This window comes from Echinops telfairi, unplaced genomic scaffold, assembly GCF_000313985.2.
Source record: "Echinops telfairi isolate 266 unplaced genomic scaffold, ASM31398v2 ScPeMD7_7420;HRSCAF=8458, whole genome shotgun sequence".
In the NCBI taxonomy this organism is placed as follows: domain Eukaryota; kingdom Metazoa; phylum Chordata; class Mammalia; order Afrosoricida; family Tenrecidae; genus Echinops; species Echinops telfairi.
The window spans coordinates 50,488,538-50,508,807 of record NW_022111320.1 but is presented as its reverse complement, the minus strand read 5'-3'; the positions used below and the strand labels follow the sequence as shown (position 1 = coordinate 50,508,807).

At 60.2% G+C, this 20,270-nt stretch overlaps 2 protein-coding genes across 3 annotated transcripts in view; both read left to right on the top strand.

The window, feature by feature from the left end:
• The window catches only part of LOC101657059 (laminin subunit beta-2-like), a 15,386-nt gene extending 1,297 nt beyond the window's left edge, over positions 1-14,089 (top strand). Inside the window, exons 2-34 of the mRNA XM_045297706.1 lie at positions 111-286; positions 484-598; positions 678-751; positions 849-1,037; positions 1,149-1,212; positions 2,739-2,938; positions 3,035-3,155; positions 3,234-3,422; positions 3,531-3,710; positions 3,790-3,902; positions 4,461-4,540; positions 4,633-4,789; positions 5,054-5,200; positions 5,370-5,498; positions 5,593-5,714; positions 5,982-6,102; positions 6,574-6,766; positions 6,854-6,997; positions 7,094-7,325; positions 7,408-7,571; positions 7,765-8,004; positions 8,097-8,317; positions 9,074-9,170; positions 9,553-9,934; positions 10,119-10,282; positions 10,434-10,690; positions 10,831-10,995; positions 11,107-11,245; positions 11,655-11,844; positions 11,924-12,065; positions 12,222-12,395; positions 12,592-12,748; positions 12,977-14,089. Coding sequence (XP_045153641.1) covers positions 111-286; positions 484-598; positions 678-751; positions 849-1,037; positions 1,149-1,212; positions 2,739-2,938; positions 3,035-3,155; positions 3,234-3,422; positions 3,531-3,710; positions 3,790-3,902; positions 4,461-4,540; positions 4,633-4,789; positions 5,054-5,200; positions 5,370-5,498; positions 5,593-5,714; positions 5,982-6,102; positions 6,574-6,766; positions 6,854-6,997; positions 7,094-7,325; positions 7,408-7,571; positions 7,765-8,004; positions 8,097-8,317; positions 9,074-9,170; positions 9,553-9,934; positions 10,119-10,282; positions 10,434-10,690; positions 10,831-10,995; positions 11,107-11,245; positions 11,655-11,844; positions 11,924-12,065; positions 12,222-12,395; positions 12,592-12,748; positions 12,977-13,110 — 5,372 coding nt within the window. The 3' untranslated portion in view covers positions 13,111-14,089. The remainder of the gene's footprint in view (positions 1-110; positions 287-483; positions 599-677; positions 752-848; positions 1,038-1,148; positions 1,213-2,738; positions 2,939-3,034; positions 3,156-3,233; positions 3,423-3,530; positions 3,711-3,789; positions 3,903-4,460; positions 4,541-4,632; positions 4,790-5,053; positions 5,201-5,369; positions 5,499-5,592; positions 5,715-5,981; positions 6,103-6,573; positions 6,767-6,853; positions 6,998-7,093; positions 7,326-7,407; positions 7,572-7,764; positions 8,005-8,096; positions 8,318-9,073; positions 9,171-9,552; positions 9,935-10,118; positions 10,283-10,433; positions 10,691-10,830; positions 10,996-11,106; positions 11,246-11,654; positions 11,845-11,923; positions 12,066-12,221; positions 12,396-12,591; positions 12,749-12,976) is intronic.
• A 149-nt stretch (positions 14,090-14,238) lies between these two features.
• Positions 14,239-20,270, top strand: part of LAMB2 (laminin subunit beta 2) — a 16,132-nt gene continuing 10,100 nt past the window's right edge. Inside the window, exons 1-16 of one of the 2 annotated variants that reach the window (XM_045297431.1) lie at positions 14,239-14,322; positions 14,409-14,494; positions 14,636-14,814; positions 15,144-15,279; positions 15,378-15,451; positions 15,867-16,055; positions 16,149-16,212; positions 16,442-16,644; positions 16,736-16,856; positions 17,156-17,344; positions 17,548-17,727; positions 17,826-17,938; positions 18,156-18,235; positions 18,332-18,464; positions 18,696-18,854; positions 18,933-19,060. In XM_045297431.1, coding sequence (XP_045153366.1) covers positions 14,410-14,494; positions 14,636-14,814; positions 15,144-15,279; positions 15,378-15,451; positions 15,867-16,055; positions 16,149-16,212; positions 16,442-16,644; positions 16,736-16,856; positions 17,156-17,344; positions 17,548-17,727; positions 17,826-17,938; positions 18,156-18,235; positions 18,332-18,464; positions 18,696-18,854; positions 18,933-19,060 — 2,033 coding nt within the window. In that variant the 5' untranslated portion in view covers positions 14,239-14,322; position 14,409. Of the gene's footprint in view, positions 14,495-14,635; positions 14,815-15,143; positions 15,280-15,377; positions 15,452-15,866; positions 16,056-16,148; positions 16,213-16,441; positions 16,645-16,735; positions 16,857-17,155; positions 17,345-17,547; positions 17,728-17,825; positions 17,939-18,155; positions 18,236-18,331; positions 18,465-18,695; positions 18,855-18,932; positions 19,061-20,270 lie in introns of both variants that reach the window. The other variant, XM_004715153.2, reaches the window with a different exon arrangement.

Below are 20,270 nucleotides of genomic sequence, written 5' to 3'. Positions count from 1 at the left end.
CCCCCCCCCCCACCTGAGAGCCAGCCATAGTGGGGAGGAGAAATCTCTTGGGTGGGCTCGGGTGAGGTGGGGTTCTCGCTAGGACATCTGCTCAGGCCCTGCTCCCCCAGTCCAGGCCCCCAGGACCATTACCCAGGAGACACCAGACATCCAGCCCCCACTTAGCTGCTCAAGCAGCAGCTGCTACCCGCCCACTGGTAACCTGGTCATTGGCCGCCGCCTCCAGGCCTCCTCTACTTGTGGCCTCCGTGGTCCTGAGCCCTACTGTGTGGTCAGCCACCTGCAGGTGGGGAGCTGGGTCAGGGTGCTGGAGCTCGCCTTTGGGAGCGGGAGTTGGGGGGGGGGGGCTGGAAAAGTCCAGTCTTGTGAGGGCCCAGGTCACTTCTGGAAAATGGGGGGGACCGGGGGCAGCTGTGGTGAAATTTGGGGTAGGGGCTTGTCTCCCACCTCCTGCCCAGCCAGTCTACTTGGGCCCTCCCCCAGGACTCTGAGAATTGCTTCTTCTGTGACTCCTGGGCCCAGCAGGGCCACGGCATTGAGAATGTGGTCTCCAGGACCGGCCAGGACGGCTCAAAGAACTGGTGGCAGGCGGAGAGTGGTGAGGGTCCAGCGAATCCGAAGCCCTAGGTGCGGGCCTGGGGTCGGGGCGTGGTCTCTGATCAGTCCGTAATGCACAGGTGTTGAGAATGTCTCCATCCAGCTGGACCTCGAGGGAGCGTTCTCCTTCACCCACCTCATCTTGACCTTCAAGGTGACCCAGTGCCCCACCCTGAAGGCTTGGGACACAAGCTCCGACCCAATGGCTGCCCTACCCCATGGTCACGAGTGGTCCCTGCTCCTGTCCCCAGACATTCCGCCCAGCGGCTCTGCTCCTAGAGTGCTCCACGGACCACGGCCGCTCCTGGCGCGTGTATCGGTACTTTGCCCACAACTGCTCAGACCTCTTCCCTGGGATCCCTCCTGCCCCTGGCCACAGGGTCAGTGACCTCGTCTGTGACCAGCGCTACTCAGACATCGAGCCTTCCACTGAAGGCAAGGTTAGGCCAGCGGGGGGTGTGTGTGTGGGGGGGGGGAGGGCGGGGCTGGGGTTGTAGTCAGTGGGGCCCTAGGATAAAGTTAAGAGTCTTAGGCTCCCTGTTTCCTCTCAGGTCATTTTCAAAGTTCTGGACCCAGCCATTCCAGTGGAGGACCCAAATAGTCCTGAGGTTCAGGGTAATCATCCCTCACGGCCTGGCGGATACCCTTTGCATGCCAGTGAGCCAGACACTCGGTGGGGAGAGGCAAGCCCCTGCCCGGCAGTGTGCACCGGTGGGGCAGAGTGGGTAGACGAGCACCTCAGTTCTCCCTAGCAGGGTCTCACTGGGGTCCTCCTCTGTGTCCTGTCATGGCCCACCCTCTCTCCCCCATTGCACCCCCACCCCTCCGTGTAAAGAGAGTAGCATGGGAAGCAGTCCTCACCTGTCCTGGATCCGTGGGACCCCATCTCGGCACCCCTCCCTCACTGTCTCTCACAACTTCCCCCTTTGAAGGACCCCTGGTCCTAGCACCACCCCTCTCCACTGCCGCTCCTGCTTACCTCCTGAGGTGCCCATCTCTGTCAGTGCCCTTTGTCGCTGCAGCTGCCTCTAGGTGGCACCAAGGTGTCTTTGGATCGGATCCCTTCCCTGAAAAGCAGATGCCTCTTCTTAGTAGAAAAACAGCAACCAACTAAACTCACTGCCATCGAGTCAATTCTGACTTGTAGCGACCTTATAGGACAGGGGAGGACTGTCCCTGTGGGCTTCCGAGACTGTAACTCTTTATGGGAGTAGAAAGCCTTGTGTCTCTCCCACGTGGCTGGTGGTTTTGAACTACAGACCCTGTGGTTAGCAGCCCAACACGTAACCATGACGCCACCAGGGCTCAGATCTTAGTTAATACAGGCAAGAGTCACATAACACAGCAGGGTATCCCAGAGCCAGGCCCAGAGAGAGCCGGAGGACCAGTCCCAAACGAAGTTATCCTTGCATCTGCTGGGCCTTTTTCACACACCCCAACTGCTGAGCATGACCGGCTGCCCAGCCAGGCCTCCGTACCTCCCCAGGCAGCTGCTGCCACTCAGGAGAGAAGAGGCCTGACAGAAGCAATGAGGAAGATTGTCTCACCCGAGCTCAGTAACTCACAGGCTGTGGAAGAAAGAGGAATCCTAGGCCCATCCCTTGAGCCACAGGTCCACTTAACAAGTACCTGCTGGGCCCTGCCCTGGGCTGGTCATCCTCTGGGCAGTGCCCCACGGGGGGTGGGGTGGGGGTCTGAAACAAGGGTGTCTCTTTTCTTGGAGCCAACGGTGAGAAAGACTGCTATAAACCTTATGCGTTTCAGCTAGTTCAATGATGAGCTGGAGTCCAGGTAGGATGGCAGACGGGGGAGGATCCTCTGCTGCTGTGGGAAAGCAGGGCTGTGGTACCTGGAGACACCAGATGGGGGTACTCAGGAAGTAGCAGGACGTGTAGGTCTTAGCCCAGCGCCGAGACTGACAAAGGAGATGGGATTCTCGCTGTGGATGAAGCCTCTGGTCATCCTGGGCGGGTGCCCCTAGGTGATCTGGGAGCCCACAGTATGGGTGCTAGAGGAGGTAGTGGCCAGGATGGGGGGGGAGAGTTCCCCCCGCCCCCCACTCCACCCCCTACCCCCGTCTCCCCTGCCCCATCAGAAGAAATGTGAGGACCAAGGCACCTGAGGTCTGCCTGTGTCCCCAGAACTGCTACGTGTGACCAATCTCCGGGTAAACTTCTCCAAACTTCACACACTGGGGGATAGGCCCTTGGGCGGCCTCAAGGGACACCCTTTCTATTACTATGCCATCTACGAGCTTGTGGCCCAGGGCAGCTGCTTGTGCCACGGCCATGCCTCTGAGTGCAGGCCTGCACCAGGGGCCCCAGCCAGCGTGGAAGGCATGGTGAGAACCGAGGAGGGGCATCCCATGGCCTGGGGGTGGGCAGGGGGTGCAGGCTGGAGGACTGGGGCAGACATACCCTACCCTCCTCTCTGCCAGGTACATGGCCTCTGCCTGTGCCGCCACCACACGGCCGGTGCCAACTGTGAGCGCTGTCAGGACCTGCACCAGGACCAGCCGTGGCGTGCTGCCGAGCCCGGGCAGCCCCATGCTTGCCAGGGTAAGTGCTGTGTCCTCTTCTGCCTGAACATGCCTGTTGTGGGTCCACTGGCCACATGCCCGCCTCCTGTCTGCCCAGAATGCAAGTGCCATGGCCACGCCCACAGCTGCCACTTTGACATGGCTGTGTACCTGGCTTCCGGCAACGTGAGCGGAGGCGTGTGCAACGCGTGCCGGCACAACACGGCCGGGCGCCACTGTCAGCTCTGCCTGCCCTTCTTCCACCGCGATTCCCAGGAGGACCCCCGCTCTCCTCGCTCCTGCAGACGTGAGTCCTCGATGCCCCAAACCCAGCTCCGCTCACAATTCTTCAGCTCCATGCTGACCTCCGACAAGACTTGTTCTCACCTTTGACACCCCCGCGCCCCCCCAATAGCTTGCGACTGTGACCCCGTGGGCACTCTGGAAGGAGGCTTGTGTGATACCCACACAGACGAGACCCGAGGCCTTCTCTCCGGGCAGTGTCGCTGCAAAGGCGGTGTCTGGGGCCGGCGCTGTGACTCCTGTAGGCCTGGTCACTATGGCCTGAGCCCCACTCAGCCAGAGGGCTGCCAGCGTGAGTGACTCTGCTGCCAGATTAAGCATGCATCACCCCAGTCACCTCATTAGCACCCTGAGAGGGCTGTGCCTTATAGCCTGCAGGTGTGACCCCCGGGGCCGTGTTCCCGGAGCCCAAGCCTGTGATCGCTCCAGCGGTGCCTGCCACTGCAAACGCTTTGTCTCCGGACGGGACTGCAGTCGCTGTCTGGTGAGCCTCCACCAAACCCCTGATTTGATCTTGACTTTGGACACTGAGCTTCTAGGAGCTGATGACTACAAAGCAACAGTCAATTGACTGTAGACTGAGCCTGGCTCCTGGGTACCAAGGGCCTGATCTGGTGACCAGAGTCAGTACTCCCTTGGCTGACAGAGTCATTCTATCTCTCAGGAGACCATTCAGTGAGACACAACACAGTTACATGCTGGAGTTAAAGATGTGTCCTTGTGACTATGTTTGGAGCATCCTGGTCCAGTCTCCTAGCATTGTCTTGAAGGCTATAAACTCTTGTTTATGAACTCTTTGTTTAACTCTGGCCGAATTCTCGGCTCCTTCCTGCTTCCTCTCAGTAAAGCTGTGGGAGAGTACACCAGGGTCTCCATCCCCCCCTTCAGCTGCAGGCAGGCCAAGGGCATTCACATCCTGCCCCCCACGCCTCTCCCTGCTCTCTCCCCTCCCTTAACCTATCCCTGCACCTGGAGGCAGGCAGGGGCCTATCCTGACTTCATGGCCGGCCCTTCCCGCCCATCCACCTACTCTCTCCTACAGCCCGAGTTCTGGGGACTGAGCAGTGACCCTCCAGGCTGCCGGCCCTGTGACTGTGACTTTGGGGGTGCCTACAGCAACAGGTACGGAGCACGGCCTGAGGGTAAGAGTTCAGGAGGTGGCCTGGCCCCTCATGTGCCTCCCCACCCCCTTCCCCCTTCTCCCATTTGTGTAGGTGTTCTGCAAGGGAGGGCCTCTGCCAGTGCCGCCCGCACCTCCGAGGCCGCCGCTGCCGTGAACTCCAGTCCGGACACTTCTGTGCTGCCCTGGACCAGGCCCTGACAGAGGCCGAATTTGGCGAGCACCTTCAGCCCACTGACCCTCGGCTGCCTGTGCGTGCTGGAGGGCCAGGGGCAAGATGAAAGCAAGGCTGAGGCCTTGGGACCCTGAGGAGGGGAGGGAGCGTCCTGGGTGGGGCGAGAGCCCCATGCAGAAGACAGAGGGCCTTGTGGGAGAGGAGCTGGGCGGGGCTGGGAAGGTTGGTGGGCATCATCATGGTTAGGGGTTTGGCGTTTTGGATAGAGCCCATATTTCCAGGGTAGGACAGTGCCAGGATGCTGGAGGGCACTGATACTCCACGTGCCCCACTCCCCCAGGGAGCCCCCTGGCCCACTCCTCCCCACTGCCCACAAGCCCCAGGCCCCTCTGCTGGCCGGCTCCAGCTCCGGCTTCGAAGACAGCGTTACCCTCAGTGTGCCCTCCACCCTGCCTGGCAAGCCCGTCGCAGCCGACAGCGGCCCAAGGTGAGAAGTCTGAGGCCCAAAGTGTGTGTGTGTGTGTGGGGGGAGTGTCACCGGTTACTAAGGGGTCTTAGAGGAGATGAGGGCTCAAGCCCTGAAGGCCATAGGTCTTGGGTATGGGACTCTGTGCCTCACACTGCAGTTCCCAGTAGAGCCCCTGCCCTGGCACCAGGTGGCCAACCCTGCATGGCGGAACAGCTTGAAATTTGCACGTGTGGTTGATGGAGCTGGCCTCTCCCTACTGGCACCTGCAGTGCCCCGAGCCCTGGAGTATGACATTATCCTACGCTATGAGACCCAAGTCAGTGGCATGGATGCCAGGTGGGCGGATGGGTGGTGCTGGGTGGCAGGTAGAGGCAATTGCTGGTCTCCTGACACCTGACCCTTGACTCCAGGCACCTGGAGACTGGCAGGCACTGGTCAGTGTCCGTGTCGAGTCCTTGCCCAGTAGCACCCGCTGCGGCCGTGCACTACCCTCAGAGCAACTGACCCAGGCCGCCCTGCCCCATGCACACAGGTAGGCAGGACCCTGGGACCCCAACCCCTAGATCGCACTCAGCTGGCAGCCCGTTAGAAACAATCCTAACACCACACGGGACAATGACAGGGTGGGATGTTGGCATGTCCTAGAGACAGCCCACTGGTTAAAATTGGGGCGTCGTGTGGTCATTCTCCATTGGCTGCATCCTGAAAAGGTTGGGTTCAATAACCCCACAGCGGAATTGCAGCATCGCGGGGACCCTACCCCGTCTTCTTTCCGCACCCACCTCCCTGCTCCCCACAGGGCTGTGGCTCTCTCCCGGCCTTTCTGCTTTGAACCTGGAACGCGCTATTCCTTGACACTGCGGCTATGGCGGACCAAGAGTGTATGGGGACCAGAAGGGGGTGCCATCCTTCTGGATTCTGTGAGGTTCTAGGGGCTCTATCTTACATCTTGGGGACACATGGAGGAGACACACGTGGGGGCCTTGGGGCTGGAGGCAGGGGATGACAGAGGTCTAGGGTTCGCCCAAGCGGATTGAGGTCATCTGTGAGCATGGGGAGGAGAAGCAACACAGGTAAAGGATGGGAGGAGAGGAGAGGCAGGGAGGGCCTTCAGGAGCCAGCTGTGAGAAGGTCGCAGTAGGGAAGGAATGAGGGGATGTTGGCTATCTGGGAGGGGGTCCCTAATGGAAGCAGCTCTCATGATGATGAGGGACAAGTGGTATTGCCTGGACACAGTTGGAGTCATTGAAATGGGAGGAGAGAGGCCTGGATGAGACTAGGAGACAGAAGGGGCACAGGAGGGACAGGGCGGGCTGACCAAGCCAGGAGGGGAAGGTGTGGGGGTGTGGGCTCACTGCCTCCAGTCCGCTGCTTCCCACCCCTCCCACCAGCTTGTTCTCCTGCCTCGGGTGGAGGAGTTGCCAGGGCTGCGGTCAGTGGACCCAGGGGCCGCCCAGCGCCTGCAGGAGCTTCACCAGGGAGGCTGCTTGGAGGCAGCAAGGGCGGGTCCCTCCAGCACCATGCCAGGGGCCTGTGCCCACCTGGTCTGCAGCATCTCGGCCCTGCTCCACGGGGGTGGCCTCGGTGAGCGTGCACTCCTTGCTGACGGCACCTCGGGCAGGGACTGCCAGCGCACCGTGACGTTCATCCAACCTCGCTCTCTCCTGCCAGCGTGTGAGTGCCACCCTCAGGGCTCATTGAGCACCGAGTGCGCCCTGGTGGGTGGGCAGTGCCCCTGCCGTCCCCATGTCATTGGTCGTACCTGTAACCGCTGTGAACCTGGGACGTATGGCTTCGGACCTACTGGCTGTCGTGGTAAGCCTTCAGGGGCAGTGTGCATGAGAGGTGGGCAGGTGGGTGGGGTCAGGCATCTCTTTTCCCTCATGGCTCGATCATCCTGCCACTCCTCAGACTGCCACTGCCACGCCGAAGGTGCCACCAGTGCCACCTGCAACCCTCTGAGTGGGCAGTGCACATGCCGGGCAGGCCTTGCTGGTCGCCGCTGTGACCACTGCCACCCTGGCTGGTGGGGGTTCCCGCGGTGCCAGCCCTGTGCCTGCAATGGGCATGCTGAGCTGTGCCACCCACTGACGGGTGTCTGCCAGGCCTGCCAGGGAGCTACCACGGGCCGGCACTGTGAGCGGTAAGCGCTGCCACGGGAAGGGTTGGGCAGGAGCTGTGAGTGCAGAGCAGACCGGACCCTACCCACCTGCTCCTGCCCTTAGGTGCCTGGACGGCTACTATGGAGACCCTATCCTGGGCTCAGGCCAGCAGTGCCGGCCCTGCCCCTGCCCTGGGTATCCTGCCTCTGGCCTCTATTACGGTAGCTCTTGCCACATGGACAGCGTGAGCGGGCGTGTCCTGTGCCTCTGTGCGCCTGGCTATGCAGGTGAGCGGCTGTCTGTCTGTGGTGGCCCCCGTGGCTCTGGTCATGGGGTCATGGGGTCAGTCTTTGTCAATGCTGCCTGTTTGCTGGGTGGCAGCAAGCTGGGGGATTCCATGCTGGGAGGGGAGGGTCAAACGGGGGTGGGGCTTCTCAGCCTGGCCTGCCAGGCCGCCCCCAAACACCCACTCCTCTTTAGGTCCCCGCTGCGACCGATGCTCCCCTGGCTACTTTGGGCGCCCTTGGCCAGAAGGGGACCCCAGAAGGAGTCCGTGCCGGCCCTGCCAGTGTAACAACAACATTGACCCCCGTGACCCTGCTGCCTGTGACCCCCACAGTGGGCACTGCCAGCGCTGTCTGCACCACAGCCATGGCCCTGGCTGTGCCCACTGCAGGCCTGGCTTCTATGGCAGTGCCCTGCGCCCGAGGGGCTGCCAGCGTGAGTGGGGGGAGGGGGAGGTGAAAAGAAGACTTGGGTGGGTGGTAGATGCTCCCCTTCACAGACCCCTGCCAATCCCTCCCTCCCCTCAGGCTGCAGCTGCGACTCCCGGGGCACTGTCCCCACACAGTGCCCAGCTGGGGCTGAAGCTTGCTTCTGCAACCAGGCCAGTGGGCAGTGCCTCTGCCGCCCCCACACCTTGGGGCGGGACTGCAACCGCTGCGCCCCCCTTTTCTGGAACCTGGGTGGCTCCCAGGGCTGTGAGCCCTGTGGCTGCCATCCCCAGCATGCTCTGCAGCCGCTGTGTCACCCAGTGAGTGCACTCTTGCAGTACATGGCACGTGACTGCGGCCAGGTGTGAGTGAATGTGCGCACGCCTGTGACAAGGTGTGTTTGACTTGTGGCTGGTGGGAGTGTCCATGAATGGCCAGTCCACAGCCCAGTGTGCCTGCTCTCCAGGTGAGTGTGTGAGGTGAGCAGGTGGTGGTGGGGCCTGAGAGAGCCCGGCTGTACAACTGCCTGTGCCTGAGGCCGTGTGCATCAGTGTGGGAGTGTGTGTGTGAATCACTCACTGGGCGTGTGTATGTCCTGGCCAGGGAGTGAGCAGTGCAGGGCTGGGGGCTGGGGACGAGGCTGAGCAGCAGCAAGGGACGGACACACAAAGGCAGTGTTTCCGGGAGATTGTTAGGCACTGCGTGCCGTGGGGCTTGAAGTCTGTTTTTCATTCTTGACAAGGAGGAGGTTGGGCGTCAGATGCAGGGTGTGGGGGCAGCAGGGAGCGAGGGCTTGGGAGACAGTAGGGTACAAGGCTCAGGCTGCAGAGAAACGAAGGACAGCAGGGCAGGAGACAACATTTACCCTGGCAGTTGCGGGCTGACCTTGAGCAAGGTGGGAAGTGGCCGAGGGAACCAGGCCAAAGGAGGTCTTTAGATGGGAGGGACGCCCTTCAAAAACAGGGTGGGTGCCACCTGGGGTCTGAGAGGTGCTTGAGAAGATGGGTGGGGTGGGGTGGGCAGGCATGCAGACTGCCTGATAGGTCCTGATACAGGCCTTTGCTCTCGTCCCCCAGGTCACAGGCCAGTGCCCCTGCCGGGCAGGATTTGGGGGCCGTACATGCTCTCAGTGTGAGGAAGGATATTGGGGTGACCCGGAGAAGGAGTGCAGAGGTAAGAGGGCACTCGTACAGTCCACCAGCGGAGGTGAGGCTATCTGGTAGGGGGAGTAGCAGCAAAGCAATTGAGGTTTTCCCAGCTTTGCCAAAATGCGAATGAAAACAGCTGTGGGGAAACGGTATAGGCAAGGCCAGGGATACCCCAAGAGAGGACCCCGGTGGGCAGCTCCTTTCTGCCCCCACCTGCCAGCCCTGGCCCTGGCTGACCCCTGGCTAGGCAGGAGAGACTCCGGATCCCTACAGAGGCTGCCTCGCCAGCACAGCCTTCTGGGCCAGTGCTCTCACAGGGGATAGAGGGGGTGGGGTGGGGGACTGGGGGGTGTCCTCATCCTTCTGCCACCTCAAGGCCAGCCTGTCCTGCCCCTCTCTCGTTGTAGCCTGTGCCTGTGACCCTCGGGGCTCTGTCTCACCCAGATGTGACCCGCACATGGGCGCCTGCCTCTGTAGAGATGGCATCTCAGGGCTGAGGTGCCAGGTGTGTGCCCGTGGCTCCAGGGGAGGCTTCCCACGTTGCACACCCTGCCCTGCCTGCTTCACCCCCTGGGACCGGTGCCTGGCTCGGCTCCGGCAGCAAGTGGAAGCCATGGCCCAGGAGGTGGCGGCCCTGCGCCAGGGGCTGCCTGCCGGGAGACTCGGGGCCCGTGGGGTACCCCTGCAAGCCCTGGAGATGGCACTACAGCAGACACAGGCACTTGTGGAGACCCCCTCATCCTCTGTGGGGACCATGCAGAAACTCACCAAGTGGACAGCTGGACTCAGGCAAGGGGTCTGCCTTCAGCAGGGAGGGAGGCTCCAGCTAGCTTCCCCAGATCGGGCACTCAGAGGGTTGGTCGTCAGGCGTCCTGAGTCCTGGTTTGGAAGTCAGGTGGATTTCCTTGAGGGAAGAGCCACAGAACAGTGGGCATCTCTGAGCAGGCTGATGCCCCATCTCGGTTCCCCCTAGGAGGGATGTGACTACATTGACCCACACACTGAATGCCACGGAACAGGCCGTGGCTGACAGCAGACTACGGGTCAGGGGACAGCGTGAACGCCTGGAAGCATTATCCTGGAAGCTAGATTGTGTCAAAAGCTTGTCAAGGGCCATAGGGGCCCTAGAAACCCAAGGTGAGACCGCTTGGGCAGACGGGTTGCTGGCAGGTGATGTCTGGTGCAGGAGGAAGGGTGTGTGTATCTGGGGGACCCATGGAGCTGATCACCTGCCCTAGTAAGTGGAACCAGGACCCTGTCCTACATCAGCTTGTCCCATTCTTCGCAGATGCTGGTGCTCAGGCCTCTTCCGCGGCCCTGCTTTCTCAGAAGGCCATGCTCAGAGCCCAGGCTGTGGCCGCATTTGGAGAGCCAGACAATATCCTGGGGCAGGCCCAGCAGACCCGGCGGTGGACGGAGCAGCTGCTTGGGGGGACAGGCCAGCCCACAAGGGGAACTCTGTGGGGGCTGAAGCTGAAGGGGCTGGTCAGCCAAGTCCAGATGCTGCAGCTGCAGCTGCTGGGGCTCTCTGTCAGAGCTGGAGTGGTGGGTGGGGACGCACAGCACTGTTGGGGGTGGGGGAGTATGACCAAGGTGAAAACTCTTGTAGGGGATGTCCCCCTGGTGCAGGACATGCATTTCTCTGGGACATGCATTTCTCATTGGATCCCTCATCTTGCTTACAGGAATGCAGGGGTCGAGGACCTGGGCTAGCCTGTGTTCCTGCAGCCTGTGGGTTTCCTCCCTGCCCTGGGACCCTGCCCACTGCCCAGTGGGCTCTGGTTGTTTCCCGTAACTCCTCCCACAGCCTGGACACATCAGTCACCACCTTGGAGCAGCAGCAGCAAGTGGTACAGAGTCCTGGAGGCCGTGGGTGGGAGCAGTGGGCCAAGTCTCAGGGAACCATAGTGCGGTCACAGGACGGCAGGAAGCATGTTCCACAGGGAATCTTTTCCTACTAGCTTCAGCAAATCCAGGCTACAGCAAGCTCCTTGGAGACGCGGGCCTGGGACACATGGCGTCGTGCACGGGGGCCCTGGGGTGTGAGTGCCGTGGCTCGTGTGCAAGCAGCCGTGCAGACCATCCAGCGCTTCCTCATGGGTACATCTCTGTTTGTTCCGTTTCCCTTAGTGGCTTGAGGGCAGGGACAGGGGCATCCAGGACACTGCCACAGAACGCCTTCCAGAAGGGGCTGACCGGCGGGTGGAGGGTGGGGGCAGGTAGGATCACTCACAGACTGGTAAAAGTTTAACCAATTGGAAGAGGATGATGGGGAACTGATTGTTCACACATCTCAATTTCTATGGTGTAAATAATTCCACCAGGGCTGATTTTATGACCAATTTGCAACATTCCCGAACATTTGTAACAATTCCTGAACATTTGTAACAGTGGTGTGCCAGCCTCCAGCACACCAGGGGAAGTGTCTGGGACAGTTGGTGAGCGGTGGCCTGGCTTGGAGGCTGTTGGGTCAGGGGTGAAGGTCCAAGCCCTATCCTACCACACACAGATGAAGATGCAGATGTGACGAGTGTACATCTGGTGGCATGGCGAGTGCTGGCAGTGCCCCTCCCTCAAGGCGGGGCAGCAGGCATTGGCCTCCTGCTGGATCAGATCCAGGGTTACCACCCTTCACCAGGAGCCGTGGGTCAGGAGTTGCCCCAAGCCAAAGGCATCCTCCATCAGGCACAGCAGACCAGGTGAAGGACCAGGAGGCTGGAGATGGAGGTGCGTGGGTGGTAGGGAAGGGATCTTCAACTGAGCATCTGTGCCCTGCAGAAAAGGCACAGCCAAGGTACACAATCAAGTGATGGATATTCAGGGCGCACTGACTGAGGTGGGGAGTCACACAAGAGCTGTGGAACAAGGGCTTCGGGCAGCAAAGTGGGCTCTTGGAGGCCTGGAGGCCAGTGTGCAGGAGGTGATTTCCTAGCTGAGTCCCTCAGCCCCTTGACCCCTCTTGTTCAATGCCTGTTGTGATCCCATCCCTTCCTGGGAGCCCTGACCCACTGTGAAGCCAAGATACTAGCTGCTACCATGTTGCGATCCCTCGCTGACTCTCTGACCATTGCTCCAGGCAGCAGTGCACCTAAACCAGGTGGCGCTGAGAACAGAGGTGGCCCCTGTCTTGGGACACCTGTCCAGTGCAGCCAAGGCCCTCAAGATGCGATGGGCCCTGAATCAGCAGCAGGCCCAGGAGGCAGACAACCAGGCAGCCCGGGCCATGGATGTGGCTGGGGACCTGGGCAAGGTGAAGTGGGGAAGTGAAGTAGGTATTTCGGTCTTGGGGACTCCTCTGGGGCAGGGGGGCGGGGGGTGTTGTAGGCCGGTGCTGAGGCATCATCTCAGTTCCCGAACTCGTTGCCCACCTCCCACCCACCACCCACCCTTGCCCGGGAACCTTAGACCTGGGTGGAGTGGCATGTCATGTCCAGTTCCTGTTCTAGGAGTTGCAGGTGGCCTGGTTAGGTGTGGCAGAGTTGCAGGAGGGCACCTATGATCTGGTGGCCATGATGAAGGAAGCAGGGGAGCGGGTGCAGCGGGCACAGGCTGAGGCCCAGGAGCTGCTGAAGCAGGCATGGAGCACCTGGAACCGTCTGGAAGGTGTGTGGAAGGTGTGGCCCTCCTGGGGAGGGGGGCCCTAGAAACTGGGCAGGCACAGGTCCAGAACTCATGTAAGGGTCAAGGCTGGGGTCAGTGTTCAGAAAGGGGCAGAGCAGGAGAAGGTCAGGTGTTGACTAGAGTCAGGGCCAGGGTCATAAAAAGGCTGAGGACCAGTGTTAGAGGTCAGAGCCAGGGGTCAGAACTTGGCTCAGTCAGCCTGACCCCCAGGCTTGGAGCATCGCCTGGCGCAGAACGAACAGGCCCTGGGCAAGAAGGCGGCCACTTTGCGGGCCCTGGAGCAGCGAGCTGCTGAACTGCTTGAATACATGCGACGGAGCGCCAACACCTATGCCACCTGCTGATGACCATTGCTGGATGCTAGCCAAGGGACCCTGAGATCACGGGGGTGATCAAAGTCCCACCAGATGAACTCAGGAGCACCCCCACCCCCACCCCATCTGGAAAGACTAGTGACCTCCTCTGACCTTGAGAAACCAGAAAAGCATGTAACTAGAGTAAACCAATGAGGCCCTCCACAGCAGCTGCAGTTCAGGGCAGACCCTTATCACTGAGCTATTCTATAAAACCTTAGTCTCCTCTAGCTTTCCTGTTAACTACACCATCCCCAGAGTGGCCCGGCATTCTGATTTCCTATGGGAAAGTAACCCTGAAAGGTCAGCGGATGGACATCCCTTCTCCTGGCACCTCCTGTGAAGGCCAGATGATTCTGAAAACCTCCGTTTTCTCCCATGGTCCTCAGTTCCGGATGTTCCCTGCCCAACCAGACCACTCCGTGGTCCCCAGGTCCCAGGGGCCTGGGTGTGGCACGGGCCTGCCAGCAGCGCGCATTCCAAACCCAGGGTCTGGCGCTCCCGGCGAGCTGGAAGGTCCGGAGCGGATCACGAGGTCAGGATTCGCTCGCAGTGACTGGTCCAGTTGTATACCTGGAAACCGAGGCAGTGCCGCTCTTGCGGGAATGGCTGTGGGGCTGGAGAAACAGCACTGCCACTCTCGCCCCCACAGCAGTCGAGACCATGCCTTGGGCAGGGCTTTCCTACCCCCTCTCCGCACATCCCCGAATAAAGGAGCACCGCAGTGTCCTAACCGAGTTCTCCGGCCTCCGCACCGATGCTGATGCGCTGGAAGTTGATGGTGACTTCCACGGCCCCCACCACGCTGGGGCCAAAGGCTACGCTCCTTGTCCGGATGTTTTTGTCTTTGAAGATCAGACTTTTCACTGCAAGGCCCCTCTGTTGTGGCCTAAAGACCCCAAACCCCTTAACTCCCTCCAGGCCCTGCCCAAATCGGGGTATGAAAGCACAATAAAGCCTTTTCAAGTGAGCCGGCTGCTGTCCTGTACTTCGGGTGAAGGCCAATTCCGAAGGGGGAGCAGATTAAGGACGGGGGTGGGTGGGAGGGTGGAGCTTCGCATGGAGCTAAGCTCCCTCATAAGATCCGCTCCGTGTTTTACTTCTTGCCGCATCTCCCAACTTTACTCAAAGTCTCTGAACCCGGGAGTGGAGGCACAGAACTCAGTCCGCTGGGAACCCACCCAGTACTCACCCCGGGGCTGGGTCAGCGCCAGGCCACGAGGGGAGGGAACGGCTGGGTACGGACCCCCAAACCCCTCACTTCTCATCCGGATTCCCTTCCACTTTAGGATGGAGTGGGCCGCAGGGGAACGCAGGAGGGGCCGGTGGGGACTGCCTGCGACCTGGGAACTTGGACTGGGCCTGCTTCTGAGCGGTGAGGGGGTTTGGTGACGGCTGGGGTGGGGATAGGGGCTTCTAGATGTGTGGGTGGGTTCTGGGGTGGCAGTCTCTGGTGGCCATATAGAGGGGCTACCCGGTGGGAGCACAGCAAAACTAGCTCACCCACTGCCCCCAGTACTGGCCTCCGCCCAGGCCCTGGCCAAGGCTCCAGTCCCCGATGCACCAGGCTGCTCAAGGGGAAGCTGCTATCCGGCCACGGGGGATCTGTTGGTGGGCCGTGCAGACAGACTGACCGCCTCGTCCACCTGTGGCCTGCGAGGCCCCCAGCCCTATTGCATCGTCAGCCACCTGCAGGTGAGTAAGGTGACCAGACGTCCAGCTTTTGGCTGGACAGTCCCGATTTTTGGCGTTTTAAAGAAGTCCCGGTTTTTTGAAAGAATGCACGACAAGCTAGGGAATGGTCTATTTGGTCCATATAGACCAAACTTTTAATCAAGACCACCCTCCCCACCCCCCCCACCCCCCGTCAATGGTGTCCAACTTTAAATCTGGTCTCTTTAAGGTGAGGGGAGTGGAGCCATGGAGGGCTGGGGGTTGGGGGCCGGGGGGGGGGGCAAAGTGCACCCCTACCCCAAGAGCTGCACTGACTCTAATCCCCACCCCCACCCCCTCACCCAAACCAGGACGAGAAGAAGTGCTTCCTCTGCGACTCCAGACACCCCTTCTCTGCTAGACACAATCCCAATAGCCATCGCATCCAGAACGTAATCACCAGCTTTGCGCCCCAGCGCAGGACTGCCTGGTGGCAGTCAGAGAATGGTGAGAGGAGATGTGGCTGGCCGGCTGGCTGGGGGTGTAGGGAGAGCAGGGCTGCTGGGCCGCAGCCGTGAGTCCCTGATCTCCGGTTCCTGACCCAGGTGTGTCTGCGGTAACCATCCAGCTGGACCTGGAGGCCGAGTTCCATTTCACACACCTCATCATGACTTTTAAGGTGCTAGCAGCTTGTCTGGGACCCCGCCTGAATTGCCCTACTTAGCTAACTGTGGCCCCGGGCCTGAATTGCCCTACTTAGCTAACTGTGGCCCCGGGACAGAGCCCCAGTCCCAGGACCTTAGAGCCCTTCTCTCAGGCTCTGTTCCACCACCTCCCACACCCCAGGCACCTTAGGTCTCCAGGCTTTTGTTCGTGCCCCAGTTCCAGCCTGGGACAGATGCTCGCTCTCTGGCCCTTATCAGCTTCTGCACTAGAGATGGCTATGTTCTCTGGTCATTTCCTGGTTTCTGGTGATCAAACCCCCCCTCCCATTTGAAGACAGATAAGGTCAGGCTGGGCTGGGCAAGGCCCTCAGTGGGCCTGGGCCCTCTCCAGTCCTGCATGCCCCCTTATGAGCCATGCCCTCTGTGCAGACGTTCCGCCCCGCTGCCATGCTGGTGGAGCGCTCGGCTGACTTCGGCCGCACCTGGCACATCTATCGATACTTCTCCTATGATTGTGGAGCTGACTTCCCAGGCGTCCCTTTGGGCCCCCCTCGGTATTGGGATGATGTCGTCTGTGAGTCCCGGTACTCAGAGATTGAGCCATCCACTGAAGGCGAGGTGAGGGCTGGGGCCTGGGCAGGGACTGCTGTTGTGGGGGATGGTGGGCCTGCGGCCAGAGCCAGGGTTTCTAAGGACAGCCTGCCCCTACAGGTCATCTACCGCGTGCTGGATCCTGCCATCCCCATCTCAGACCCTTACAGCCCACGGATCCAGAGTGAGTGCCCCACTCCCCAGCCTGGCATGACCCCAGTGTCCGGCTGGTGGCTATTTGGGGCCATGGTAGCTATTTTGAGTGTTTCATAGGGCAGGTGCCAAGCCCAGTTTAGCTTGGGTAGCCATAGATAGGAGGTCTCTCAAGGTGACCTTGGCCGCTTCAGTCCTCGGGTGGGCATGGGTCAGCAAGGCCTGGCCAGCAGCCCGCCAGCCACATTCTCCCCCCTCAGACCTGCTGAAGATTACCAACCTCAGGGTCAACCTGACTCGGCTGCACACGCTTGGAGACAACCTTCTTGACCCCAGGCGGGAGATCCGAGAGAAGTACTATTATGCCCTCTATGAGCTGGTCGTGCGTGGCAACTGCTTCTGCTATGGACATGCATCCCAGTGTGCCCCTGCCCCTGGGGCGCCAGTTCACGCTGAGGGCATGGTGAGGGGTTTGAGACAGTGGGGTGAGGGCTGGGGGCAGGGGCAGGCAGGGCTGGACAGCTCTAACCCCCTCGCCTACCTACTCCACCTAGGTGCATGGGGCCTGCGTCTGCAAACATAACACACGGGGCCTCAACTGTGAGCAGTGCCAGGATTTCTACCATGACTTGCCCTGGCACCCCGCTGAAGATGGCCACAGCCATGCCTGCAAGAGTGAGTGTGAAGCTGGGCCCTGGGGGCTGGACCATGCCTTGGATGGCCAGGATAGAACCTAGCACTGGTTGGCCAAGCCCCAAAGGTTCAGACTATATCCAATGGGTACCTAAACCTTGATGCCCTTCTCCATAAGCTGTCCAGGGAAAAGGCCCAATGAGACCCTGAAGTCTCTGAACCCCTAAGTCCCGCCCATAAATGCTGGCCTACCTCAGAGACCGAAGGAGGTGCTGGGGACAGGCTCCACCCCTTCCCCTTGAGGCCATTGTCCTGTGCCTTTGCTTGGTTTCTTTCACCAGAGTGTGAATGCAATGGGCACTCACACAGCTGCCACTTCGACATGGCTGTGTACCTGGCATCCAACAACGTGAGCGGAGGCGTGTGCGACGCGTGTCAGCACAACACAGCCGGGCGCCACTGTGAGCTCTGCCGGCCCTTCTTCTACCACGACCCAGCCAAGGACCAGCGGGACCCGGCTGTCTGCCGCCGTGAGGCTGGGGCCAGGCGTGGGGAGGGTGGCCAGGCCTGGGGTAGGAGCTGGCGGGACCGAGGACTGCTGCTGTCCGGGCGTCAGGGAGTTGGGATTAGGAGCTCAGGAGAGAGACAGACTGGAAGCCCGGGTGTAGACTCGGAAGAGGACAGGGCCTGGGCCAGCTGGGAGAGGGTGACCCTGCACCTCTTTCCCCCCCAGCCTGTAATTGTGACCCCATGGGTTCCCGAGACAGCGGCCGCTGTGATCCCCATGATGACCCTGCGTTGGGGCTGGTCGCCGGCCAGTGTCGCTGCAAGGAACACGTGGCAGGCACCCGCTGCCAGCACTGCCGCGACGGCTTTTTCGGACTCAGTGCCAGTGACCCCCGGGGCTGCCGGAGTAGGTGTCTCCTGCCCTGACACTTGCCAGACCTTTAATTCTCGACCAGCTGAACCAAAGCCACAACTCCCAGGTGCTCATGAGACCCTTTCCTACAGGCTGTCAGTGTGATGGCCGCGGCACAGTCCCTGGGGCCACCCCATGTGACCCCAACAGTGGAGCCTGTTTCTGCAAGCGTCTGGTGACTGGACGTGGCTGTGACCGATGCCAGGTGCTGCTGGAGCGGGGTGGAGTCCTGGAGTGGTGGACTTGTCCTCAGAGTGCAGGGCTGGGGCATGCTGTACTGGATGGGTGCTTGGGGCTTAGAGAGGACTCAGGTGTGGGAGGCCAGATCACCAAGAGGTGCTTGAGGCTGAAAGCCAGTGGTAGGGTCCTTGTTGGGTGGCAGGGGGTCTGTTTCTGGCACCCAGCGACCCCTTCTTCCTCAGCCTGGCCATTGGGGCCTGAGCCACAACCTGCTTGGCTGCCGACCGTGTGACTGTGACATAGGGGGTGCCTTGGATCCCCAGTGAGTAAAACATACGGGGCCTGGGAAAGGGTGGGGGATTTCCAGGGAGAGGGGGCGTGGGGGGTGCTCTTCCCGAGTAACCAGAGTGCCTTCCAGGTGTGATGAGGTCACAGGTCAGTGCCGCTGTCGCCAGCACATGGTTGGGCGACGCTGTGAGCAGGTGCAACCTGGCTACTTCCGGCCCTTCCTGGACCATCTTACTTGGGAGGCGGAAGACTGCCAAGGCCAGGTGGGGGCTTGAGGTGGGGGAGTGTCCGGGCAGAGGACAGGGCAGTGGTGGGATGGGACCCGAGCTAGAGGGGCAGCTTAGGGCGGTGCTTGGTCAGAATGGAGGTGGGTGTACGCCTCTGGCTTGGGCCAAGCTTCTGTGGGAGACCTAGGATTTGGTGGGTGGGAGGGTGGCCAAAGTGGCATGCTGGCCTTGTCCAAGCCACCACCCTCGACCTGCCTCAACTCGTAGATGTTGGACGTGGTGGAGCGAGTTGCAACCACAGGGGTCACTCCGTCCTGGACTGGGCCAGGCTTCGTGCGGCTTCGAGAGGGACAGGTGCTCGAGTTTCTGGTGGCGTCTGTGCCACGGGCCATGGACTACGACCTGCTGCTACGCTTGGAGCCACAGGTCTGACCCTGTGAAAATTGACTCTGAACCAGCCTTTGTGGGGTGGGGGCACCTCCTGCAGCATCCTGTCACCCCCAGGCTCCCGGTCAGTGGGCAGAGCTGGAGCTGACAGTGCAGCGCCCAGGGCCCGTGTCTGCTGGCAGCCCGTGTGGGCATGTGCTCCCTCAAGATGACCGTATCCGAGGGACTCTGCGACCAGACGTTAGGTGAGACCACTGACTGCAGCACCCTTAGGGGTGGGGGTTGTGGGACCTGCCTAGATTTCTTTGCAGGGCACCAAAGAGCCCACTGGCAGCCAGGAGACCACCCCTGAGCCCCTTCCTTCATACAAGTGGCTCCTCCCAAGTGCTCGCCTGACACCGTTGAGCACGGCACTGAGGAAGGAAGTAGACAGAATGGGGCTCAGTCTCTTGAGAATCAAAGGCCCGGGGCCCAGTCCGGGATGAACAGAAAACCACAGCATCATCATAGGGTGTACCCATGGAGACAGCTCAGTTGGAGAGGTGGGCAAGGATGAGGGCACCAGAGCTCTGCCAAGCCAATCCCGAGCTTGGATTTTGTCCTTAGTGGGCCAGGGTGGGGGAGAGGGTACATTGGAGCACTTCCAGCAATGATTAGCTGGTCCGATTGATGTCTTGTTATATGTGATAAGAGGTTTGCTTCATGTATCCATTTTCCTCACTAAAAGAAAAGACTATTGAGCCTTCGGTGAAAGTTTCACACAGCAAGTCAGATCACCGTTTGATAATTTCAGCACAGACTGTACAGTGACATTCATTATAATGATCACACCGTGTCAACCCGCTCTTTAAGGGGTTCGACCTGTCCTCTTTCCAGTACTTCCCCCTTGTCTTGTCTTCGGTTCTGAGACGTTGTTGACCCTTTGGTCTCAAGTCTAGCGCTGATCTCGGGGACAAATCGCCTTCGTTTTGTGGGCCACTCTGCTATTTTGCTAAAAGACCATCTCGGGATAGGCTTGGTGTTAGGTTTTGCAGTGTCTCAGAGTGACAGTCTCAGGGAGTGCTCTGTTCTCTGCTGGTCCAGTGTGGTTCTGCTCCACATCTCTGTCCATGCTATCTGGGAACATCTGCCGGGATCCCCGTCAGCACTGTCAGTGGTGGGAGTCAGGGCACCATCTAGTTCTTCTGGTCTCAGGGCAGGTGAGGTTGTGGCACCTGGAGACCTCTTCTCTGAGCTCTTGGTTTACTGCCTTACAAATTTGCCTTTGGTCAGTTGAGACCTGTGTCTTGGGTGGGCACTCACAAGTTCTTAAATGAGCTGCTAAGACCTCGGCTGCTACTCAATGTCACTAGAATGCAGAGCATGATTTTTGTACATTACCATATACACTCATGTATAAGCTGAATTTTTCAGCACATTAAAAATTTTTTTTTTCTTTTTAATCATTTTATCGGC